The sequence below is a fragment of the Haliaeetus leucocephalus genome, unplaced genomic scaffold (genome assembly GCF_000737465.1).
Source record: "Haliaeetus leucocephalus isolate CR32 unplaced genomic scaffold, Haliaeetus_leucocephalus-4.0 Scaffold536, whole genome shotgun sequence".
Lineage (NCBI taxonomy): Eukaryota > Metazoa > Chordata > Aves > Accipitriformes > Accipitridae > Haliaeetus > Haliaeetus leucocephalus.
The window spans coordinates 5,966,765-5,977,492 of record NW_010972972.1 but is presented as its reverse complement, the minus strand read 5'-3'; the positions used below and the strand labels follow the sequence as shown (position 1 = coordinate 5,977,492).

At 58.6% G+C, this 10,728-nt stretch overlaps 1 protein-coding gene across 1 annotated transcript in view; it reads right to left on the bottom strand.

The window, feature by feature from the left end:
* The window catches only part of ARHGEF17 (Rho guanine nucleotide exchange factor (GEF) 17), a 36,015-nt gene that overhangs the window by 21,853 nt on the left and 3,434 nt on the right, over positions 1–10,728 (bottom strand). Inside the window, exons 3-4 of the mRNA XM_010576750.1 lie at positions 9,541–10,702; positions 8,215–9,438 (exon numbers count right to left, since the gene is read on the bottom strand). Of these exons, the coding sequence (XP_010575052.1) occupies positions 8,215–9,438; positions 9,541–10,702 (2,386 nt within the window). The remainder of the gene's footprint in view (positions 1–8,214; positions 9,439–9,540; positions 10,703–10,728) is intronic.

The window sequence follows — 10,728 nt, the reverse complement described above, 5'->3', positions numbered from 1 at the left end:
GGGGGAGGGGGCGGCGGGGGGGGGGGGGGGACACACACCACAGGCTTTGCCAGGAACGCCCACATCCCACGTCACATCACGGCAAGGCGAGAGGTGACGCCTTCCCTACCATGTCATTGTCACGGCGGCACCCCAGGGCAGGGTGGGGGCGAAAAAAGGGCGTTTCAGTGTCTACTGACCTGCGCCGGGTTCGGACGACCAAGGGACGAGTCCCCTCTCCGCTTACTGAGGCTCTGAGCCATCTACATCCCATCTCACCGGGGTTTTGGGCAACCAAAAAGAAAATAAAGGACCAAACCCGATCCCCTACCGCTAGCGACGGCGTTTCTGCCGAGGGGTCAGGATGAAACCCTTCCAAAAAAAAGCAAGAAGAAGGATGCCAAATCAGGGCAGGCCGACGAGTCTGCTGCTACTCCAGCTAAAAAAAGCAGGAAACCATATCCCGGGCTTGGAGATGCCAATCTTCCCATGCAAACAACTCCCTTCTTGTTTTTTTTGGAGAGTACCGGAGGGCTCGGGAACAGACGGTCACAAATAGCAACTCCACGGCACCGCCGAGGAAACGTTCTCCAGCCCCAGGAACCATGTGGGGATGCTGGTGTCCCCATGTTGGGATGGTGGTTCCTCTGGAGGGGTCCTGGTGGTGGCCGTCCCCATGTCAGGATGGTGGCTTCTCTGGAGGGGACCTGGTGGTGGTGATCCCCACGTCGGGATGGTGGCTCCTCCAGAGGAAACCTGGTGGTGGTGATCCCCACGTCGGGATGGTGGCTCCTCCAGAGGAAACCTGGTGGTGGACACTACCACAGATGTCTTTTTCCCAGCACATCCACGCAGAGGTGTCCTAGTGAGGTTCATTGGTGTCTTGGATGTCACCGGTGGGGTGGAAGGTGGTGGTGGCCATCCCCTGGTTCCCAAAAAGGGACATGTCCAGGGGCTCTGGGACATGGCAGGACATGGTGGTCACACAAGCCCACCATGTTCCTGCCACCAAGCCTTTCACCCCTCAAGTTAAAGGGATTCAACTTAAAATAATCTATATAAGGCACAGGGGGACATGCAGCTTGGGGACAACCCCCATCTGCAACCAGTAACGGTGTATCACGGAGCAACTGGTACCAGTGCGGGCAGGAACTGGGCAGATTGGGACCAGCCCCCCGTTCCCCGGAAGCTGAGCAGCTCCAACGGGAGTTTGCACGAAGAGCGAGTTACTGGAATATTTTTACCCAGATACTGATTTTCATTCTCCCTCCCATTGGCCGGGCCGCAGTTCCCAAAGACCCAAAAGCAAACACGCTATTTTTAGAGAAGAGTTCATTTACTGGAGCCATTCCCTTTGAAATTCCTCACCCATCCTCTCCATGGAAACCGAGGGAGCCCAGAGAAACAGCCCCACGGGGACCAACCATCAGAGCTTTAAAAAGAGCCACGTTGAGGGAGAGGGGGTGGAAGTGGCTGATTTTTCTTCTCTGGACACATCCTGGCGTAGAAACACCATGGTGGAAATCACAATATATTTGCTTTAGTGGGTTCTGTCTCTGCAAGCTGGGCTTGATGCCTTCAGGAGGAGATGTCCTGGAAGATGGATGATGCCCACTCTGAAAATCATGCCTGTATAGTTAGTGGGGCCTGTTGTCTTGGATGGGTGGTGGGGATGGGTGGTGGAGATAGGTGGAGGAGGGATCGGTGGAGGGGGGATGGCTGGATGGGTGGATGGACATGGATGGAGAGGGGTGGAGAGGGATAGAGATGGGATGAGATGGATGGAGATGGTTGGAGATGGGTGGAGATGGACGGATGGATGCATGGATGGATAGATGGAGATGGATGGAGATGGGTGGATGGAGATGGGTAGATAGAGATATATATATGGACGGAGATGGATGGAAGGAAGTGTGGATGGAAGGACGGCAGGAAGGGACTCTCCTCCCCCATTTTCCAGGGGAAAGCCCTGGGAGAAGGTGAAGAAACTATACAGACCAAACCCCAATGTTGCCCAGCTGCATCTTCCCTTCATGTGACAGGACCACCTTCTCCACCCTGAATTTAGGAGAATTCCCTGCTGCAGCTCCAAAGCTGTGGGAACTGCCCCATCGGGACCTGCCTGTGCCACACGGGTGATGGAGCTCAGCAACAAAGTCACAGCAAGGGGAGACCTTGGCACGTCACCTCTCTGGTCCCTCCTATCACATAGGGCTCCGCATCCGCGGGAAACCTCCCACTTCGGAAATATCCCTGGGAAAGGCTCTAAATCCCCTAACCCTTGCAATGACGGACTAACGCCGCAGCAACATGACCCAGGAAGTTTTGAGCCTCCATCCCGGCTGAGTTTGGCAGGAGGGTACCAACCACGCACGTGCACATCTCAGAGATGCCGACCTACTGCTTCCCCTGCAAGAACAGATCGGAGGTGGAGGCCCCCTCCTCCAAGCAGAAGCTTCGGAGGCATGTGATTTTGCACGGAAAAGACCAGGCATGAAGCCCTGTGCATGCATGCAGGCAGCGTGCAGGCAGGCTGCCCAGAAATGCAGAACGGCCCATGCGATGCAGACACGGTGATGGTGCAGCCCTGCACCATCCCTGCGCATCGCTGGCTGTGTGCACCAGAAGCACCGATGTCTCTGTGCACCCCTGCACCCAGAGCACCGCATCTACCCCTGCACCCCTGCACATGGACCCCAGCACCTGGGATCTCCCCGTGCAAGGGTGCAGGTGAGCAGTGGCACTACTGATCTCCCCGTGCACCCCTGCACGTGCAATGAGCACCAGGGATCTCCCTGTGCATCCACGTGTGTGCAGACCGGCACCATGAATCTCCCTACGCACCCTCGCACATGCAAACTACCACAACTGATTTCTTTATGCATCTTTACACATCCTTGCACCAGCATCAGGGACCTCCCCGTACACCCCTGCATGTGCACCGCTGCAACAAGGACCTCCTCGTGCAGAACTGCACGTACGTCCCAGCACCGGGGATCTCACCGTGCACCCCTGTGTGTGCAGACCAGCACCATGAATATCCTTATGCACCCTTGTACGTGCACACCAGCACCAGAACCTCCCCGTGCAACTCTGCATGTGCACACCGGCATCAGACATCTCCCCCCGGACCCCTGCATGTGCATTCCGGCACCAGAGACCTCTCCGTGCCCCCCTGCCTGTGCACCCCTGGAGCACGGACTTCCCCGTGCACCCCTCTTGCACGTGTACCCCAGCACCCAGGGGGGGCCGTGGGTCTCTCCGCAGGCTGGAAGCGGAGCTCACGCCGAACCCGTCCCAGCCTCCCACCCTCGTTGCAGCCCCGGCATCCTGCCAAAAGCCCGACCTTTGGGCCAGGCGGCTGCAGGCCAAGGCCAGCCCCCGGCACCGAGCTCAGCCCAGCGCTAACCCTCTCGTTCCGGGGCTGGATCCGGCCCCACGGCCACCATCACAGGGCAACCCCCCATCCATGGGGTGCTACGCTGGGGTGTTTGGGCTCAAAGGATGTGTATCCCAGCTGGTCCATCCCCTCTGTTGGAGTTCACTGCCTAATTAATTAGAAGGTTTTAATTAAAGCCAGGGCAGGCACCGAGGACAAGGAACAAGGAGCAAGGTGGGTGGCTCCGGGTGACACCAGACATGCCCTCTGTGTCACCCAGGGGCATTCAAAACCCTGGCAGCGGGGAAGGAAAGGGGCAAAAATGGGCAGAGTTAAAGGGATTTTGGCACTGAGGAAGGGAAGACTAAAAAATGGGCAGAGTTAAGGGGATTTTGGCACTGAGGAAGGGAAGACTAAAAAATGGGCAGAGTTAAGGGGATTTTGGCACTGGGGAAGGGAAAGGGCAAAGACGGGAAGATTTAAGGTGATTTTGGCACCCGGGAAGGAAAGAGGCAAAAATGGGCAGAGTTAAGGGGATCTGGGCTGGTCCAGCCCCCCAGCCACATTGCTTGGCCCCGTGCTGGTGGTCCCAGTGTTGGTCCATGCTGCTGATAGGTAGCATCACATGTGGGTCCCCCTGATGCCGGCCAACTTCTCCTTGCTGCATCCCACCTCCTAGCTCCCTCCAAAGGGCAGTGGAGGCTGCCTGTGTGCCTCAGTTTCCCCCCACCCCAGCGTTTCGCTGAGCACGGCACAACCAGGGCTGCAAAACCCAAGCAAATCATCGGCGCAGGCACTGCAAGAGGAAAGCCAAAATTTACCCGTCCCCATCCTCCCCCCGCAACGGCTTTAATTATAGATTTCCAGTAACACCAAAAAATGAGAAAACTCCCAGCTGTGGCCCAAAACCTGGTTTCTATGGAGATTTACGGAAAGGGAACGGAGGGATAAATAGGTCCAAAGATGATAAACTTTGGCCAAGGAATACGTGGCCAGTGCACAGATCCGGCCCTCGAGCTGTCCCCAAAGCAAGGGTGAGCTTCTGGATGATGAGCCATGCCGGGGCGAGCTCGGAGGGAGGATACTCAGGAGGGATAGGGGGGTTTTTACGCAAGCGTCCCTGGGAACGTGACCCTGATGTTTGCCTCTGGGGATCCCCCTCCATCCCCAATGACTTTTTCGGGGTGCAGCCGCCCCGCTCGGGGAGCAGCAGGTGGGGAAGGCAGCGGCCGGGGCGCCGGGGGCCACGTTCCCACGGCTCCTCTGCTCCCGCGAGGTGCTATATTTAAATCAATATTTTCCTGTTTAATCTGACTGCTGCTAAGTCAACAAACAGAGCATGGCAGCAAACATACCTAATTTTCCATCCCATGCTGGATTCGGCCATGGGGGAAAGAAAGATCTAAGGGGTCGCCAGCCTGGCATCCCGCTCATACCTTCACCGAGCAGCAAATGGACCCCAAATCCACCCCAAATCCACCCTCAAAGCACCCTTGCTTGGTGCCGGTCTGCTGCACATGTGTGTCCATGGGTGTGCATACGTGTGCTGCCCATCCCAGCAGCTTATGGGGTGCTGGAGGCAGAAAAACTTTTCTATCTTGAGTTTTGGGGATTTTTTAACCTGTTTTCTTGACAGCATCATTTCTTTCTGCAGCACCCGCGCTTGTGTGCCGGAGCAGGACGTGCTGCTAACAGCTCCTGGGAATTAAAAGCCTCATGCCCGGCATCAGACACAGGGTGAAGGAGCTCTTCTGCACCCAGGACGGCTTGGCCGGCATCAGCCCCATGGAGGATCGCTGGAAAGCACCCAGGACAAACAGTCCTGCCGCCGAGGGAGAACAGCACGTTACCTCTCGCAGCCGGGACGCGCCGGGCAGCCGAACCCAGCAAACAGCTGGCACGGCAGTGCTCACCACTGCCAAAGCCACCACCAAACCGTGAGGGCTGGGAAAATACCCTGGGGGGATGATGCTGCAGAGATGTTGTTCTCCAGGAGAATATCTTGGGGGGAAAATGCTGGAGGGATGTTGGACCCCAGGGAAATACCTTGGGGGAGTGATGCTGCAGGGATACCCAACCACAAGAGAATATCTTGGAGGAGCAAGATATATCTAGGGAGAGAATATTTTGGGGGAGCATCGCCACACACTTGCCAGGCCCCATTATTAATCTCTTCCCAGCATCGTCTGCTGGAGACAGACACCAGGACAGACAGACCATCACCACGAGGCAGGATGGATGCTCCGACGTCCCCAAATCCCCAAGCAACAATGTCCATTTCCCCAAGCAGACAACCGACCTCGTGACGCCGGCCCTCTCCATTGAGTTAGGGAGGGGAAAAAAAAAAAAATAAAAAATAAAGCTTATTTCTTCGCCATCCGTCAGGGAGCACGTAAATCTCTGCTCCCAGCCAGCCGTCCTGGTGCCAAGTTATATCCGGTCCTCGATGCTCTTGCCTATAATTAAAGCAACTCCCTTGCAGGGCTCGGTCCCCCTCCGCCCCCCCAGCGAAGGCTGGTGCCATCTGAAATAAAACATCCCAGCTCCACTATATAATAAATCAAAAGGAGAAATAAAAATCCTGGTTTCAGTTATGTTATGGCTGCAGCACAAAGAAATTCAAAGGCAGGAGAGAGATTTGAAGATACAGCTGCGGCGTTGCCCTTAAAAGGGAAAATTCGCACCCTCTTCGCCGAGGCCGGCGGGTTCAAGCAAGGTAAGGAGCAGCATCCCCGGGGTCCAGCCCCGTGGGGTGGCCCATGTCCCTGAGGTGATGCTTGGCCAAACTGGGCTCCCAGTTGCCAGATCCCAGTGCTGGAGTTGGTAAAAATCCACCCGAAATGATCCCAAAGTGACCAGGGTTGGGGGGTGTATCGGGGTGCGGGGTCAGCAGAGCGTCCCTGATACTGGGGCCATCATGGGGTGGGCACCATCCCTGGGGCACTGCAGGGAGCTGCCTGAATAAAAAATACCACTTTATAAATTATTAATATAAACCACGTATTATATAAACATATTAATAATTTAGTAAGCGATATTGCTTTATAAAGAAATGCTGCCACGTGCACTGCCTTGCCTTGGGGACCTGCTGATGTCCCAAAGGTGCCGCCAGCCACGGCGCCGGGAGGTTCCTCGTTACCCCGCTTAATTATAACGCTCGATGCTTCAATAGCACTTTTCACCCCAAGATCAGAGAGGACAAGCGTCTCACTCTAAACTGGTACATTGAACAAAAATGCCGCAAAATTCACCCCAAATTATTTCCAAGGAAGTTTTACGCAGGAGCCAAGAGCTGTTGTTGGCCACCAACAGCAATGGGGACAACAGCCGGAGAAGGAGCTGGATGAGGGGCAGAGCCCCTCAACAGAATATCTTGGGGGAATGATGTTGCAGGGATGCTGGACCCCGAGAGAATATCTTGTGGGAATGATGCTGCAGGGATACCCAACCCCAAGAGAACATCTTGGGGGAATCGTGCTGCAGGATCCCACGAGAATATCTTGGGGGAAGGATGTTGCAGAGATGCTGGACCCCAGGAGAATATCTTGGAGTAATGATGCTGTGGAGATGCTGAACTCCAAGATAATACCTTCAAGGAATGATGCTGTGAGGATGCTGGACCCCAGGAGAATGTCTTGGGGGAAGATGCTGCAGGGATGCCTGACCCCAAGGGAATATCTTGGGGGTAGATGCTGCAGGGATGCCTGCTCCCAAGGGAATATCTTGGGGGAATGATGCTGCAGGGATCTGGATTTTGGGAGCGTGCAAAGAAAAACACCCCTGCTCCACATGGCTCTGCCCCGGCCAGCAAGGGTTACACCACCGGGCTCAGCCCTGGGGACTTCACGCTTGGCTGCCGGCGGCTGTCGGAAGGGAACGGTCCAGCCCGTCCTCTTAAATCGGCATCGAAGCAGGGCGAGAGAGCCCTGCCAGCCCTGTTCCCGTGAGCTCTCGCCTCATCCCCCACGGGAACGGGAATGGGTATTTCTGGGCTTCGCCCGGAGCTATTAAAAGCCCCGTGGGTGCCAGCACTGCTGTGCTGCAGGAGGAGGTGACGCTTCCAAGCCCTTCCTGGCACAAACACCCGAAGCAATGGAAACCCAAGTCCATCTTCAAACAACAGCCGAGGGGCTGGCAATGCCAAAAACCCACCCCGGGAAAGACCCCAAAGCCCGCGGCTGCTCTTCAGGGTGAGCAAACCGCCTTTGCATCCCCCAAACAGCATTAATTCTTCCGCGGACAGGATAAAACTTTACCCGTTGATAAAATAGTTGGTGCACGCACAAGAATATTTTTTCCCCTTTTTTCCCACGCTGCTGGCACCGCAAAGCCCATGGTCCCGGGCAGAGGGATGGTGATTTTTCTGGGGGGGAAAATGCCAATTTGCTCAAAAAGGGCTATGACATGGGGAATCCCAAGCAAAAGGACCATTTAAGCCCTCCCCACCAAGGTAAAGGCAATTTTTGATTCAGCATCTTGGGGCTGGCCAAGAGCACACCCGTTTACCGGGACTTAGATAGCATTGCTGGGAGATGCTATATATAAATACAGCATATAATATGTATGTATCTATAAAAACACCTTCCACCAAAACTTGGTGCTGTTTAACCTGAAAACTGCTTCTTCCCACCCAAAAATCGCCTTTTTATTGGAGGAGTCGCTCCTACAAACAAGAGCTCATCCCCTTGCAACTGCCAGCACGGGCTGGGAAGGCTCTTGGCCATCCAGCAGTGCATCCACGGATGGGAATTTGTCCCCAACGAGGGACACGCGAGGCACCCCCAAAGCCACCAACGCTTTGGAGGGGTCAGGTACCGCGTGAAACGAAGGTAGTTTTAGGATGGACGGGCACTTACCACCTGCGGCTTGGTCCTGGGGCCGTGTTCGTCGGGCGGCCGTGGGCACCGGGGCAGCCGGGGCTGTGGGGCAGTGGGTGGAGAGCGGGGTCCATCCCCAGGACCGGGGGACGCGTCACCTGAGTTGAGGGCCAGCATGTACCGCTTGGTGACATCCTCCAACGAAGGAGGTTGGAGGGTCGGGAAGGATTTGCCGGGTGAGCGGGCGGCAACCGGTGCGGGGAGGTGGCTGTGGTGGCCGGAGGGGACAAGCGGCTCGGGGACGGTGATGGGGACGAAGGTGGCAGGCTCGCTGGTGTGACGGACGTGCTTGGTGGCCGGGCGACTTTTGGTGGTGTGGACGGCAGGTGCTGGCGGCGGTTGGTTTTCCTGGTGAGCCGCGCGGTTGGAGCGCTTCTTGGAGCTGCGCCGGGCAATGCGAGGGGACAACACATCGGCCAACTTGGGGTCAAAGCCATAGCCGCGGCCGGTGCCCGGCGCTGCTGGTTGTGCCGAGAGGATGGGCTCGCTGCTGGACGGTGGGATGCTGGGCTCCAGCTCGCTGATGGCCTCACCGGGACCTTCGAAGGCGCCAGCTGGCAGCTCACCGCGGCGGCTGGGGTCGCTCAATGACTTCTTCTTGATGGTCTTGCCGTTGCCCTTCTCGTCGATGAGTTTAGCCATGGCGCCGGGCTGGCTGACAATGGTTCGGATGAGGCTGCTGTAGTCCCGCGGCCCATCGCTGCCGAGTGACAGGTCGCTGCCTGCGCTGCCTGCGCTGCCTGCGATGGCGGCGGGTTGGGGGATGCCCGCCTTGGCGCTCAGCGAGCCCAGGAGGTTGCTGTCGACGGAGAAATTCTTCGCCTCCTCCGCCACCGAGCATCTCCGGTGGGGCATGGGGTCGCTCAGGGAGCGGTAGGGCTCGGTGCCACCCTCGCTGCCACCCTCCATCCCATTGGGACCTGCCGAGGGGAACTTACGGCGGCGGCGCAAGCTGCCGGGGGTGCTCGGTGTCTCGGATTTGCCAGCTGGAAGGTCTTCAACTGCCGCTGCCGGGTGAGCGGGCAATGGCGTTTCGGTGTCACCGGCTGCCGGCCCGGCGTTGGGCAGCGTCCAGGCGTCCACGGCTTCATGCAGGTCTTGGAAGGGCATCCCCACGGGTTCCGGCTCCGTGACGATGCCCTCGTCCGTCACGCTCGACTCGTGACCCGACAGCTCCTCCACGGATTTCCTGCGAGCGAGGTTCTCCTCTGACTCCGCTTCCTTCAAACACCGCGTGCTCTCTGCCCGTCCCCGAAGGGTCACCTCCGTCGTCCCTGTCGATGCCACCACCTCGGCGCCCTCCACACCTCCGCTGTCCTTCTGCTCGGCCACGAAGCCGTAGTCCTGCTGGGAACCCATCCTGCTGATCTTCTCAAAGACCTGCCTCGCCTCCTGGATGTACTGGTCCTGGATGACCACGGGGAGGGCATCCTCGTCCCCCCGCTGTCCCCCATCCGAAGCCACCCGGTCCTGGCCGTCAGCGGTGGCCAGGAGGAGCTCGGAGGAGCTCTGCTTCATGGCGCTCTGTAGGAAAAGCCGCCGCGTCCCTGATTTTTCGGAGCAGGTGAAGGACTTGGCACGACGCAAAGTGGCCGTCAGGTCCTTGAGCGTTGGCCGCTCGCCCGGCGCCCAGCGGTTGGGGGGCTGAGCGGCGCTGCGGCTGCCCGGGGAGGGGGTGGCGATGCCGGAGCAGCCGTCGGAGCCGGCGTCGAGGCCGATCCTCACCCCCTTCTTCTTCACCTTCAGCTCCGAGAGGTCTGATTTGAGGAAGCTGAGGAGGGTCAGGGTCTCTGTGGCGATGTCGGGGTTGGACAAGGACTTGCGGTGCTCGGCCCGCTCCCCTTCCAGCCCCGGCTGGTGCGGGCTCTCGCTCCCAAAGTCCGGTTTCGCCTTGGCCGCGCCCTGCGGCAGCTTGGGACGGACGCGGAGCGCCGGCTGCCCCCACGCCAGGCCGTCGCTCGTCCCGAAACTGGGCGACCGATAGACGCCGTAACCCGCCGGGAGAGTCCGTCCTTGGTTGGGCCAACAGACCCCAAACTGCTCCTCTTCCTTCAGCGTCTCCGTGCTGGAGTAACGGCTGCCGCTCCGCGACCCGCCGGGGCTGCCGAAGGGCAGGATGTTCACCTTGGAGACGCGGGCCACCACGGGCAAGGGGTGACGGGCGACCGCCCGCCCGCAGCCTTCGGCCTCGGCCTCGCCGCCATCCGCCGGGCTCTCCCAACCGCCGCTCTCCTTCTTCTTCTTCCGGGCGACGCGGTGACGGTGGGCGCCGCTTTGCCCTTCGCCTTCGCTGCCGGACGAAGCGCGGGGAGAACGGGGCGCCGTGGCTTCATCCTCCCCGTTGGAGCGGGGCGACGGGGAGGAGGAGGAGGAGGGCGGTTGCGGTCGAGCCGAGTTATGCCAGGAATGCGGGCCGGGCTCCGGCGGAGCTCCGCGGGGAGAACGGAGAGCCGGGTGCGGGACGCGGCTGCGGGGCGGAGGCGGCGGGGGAGC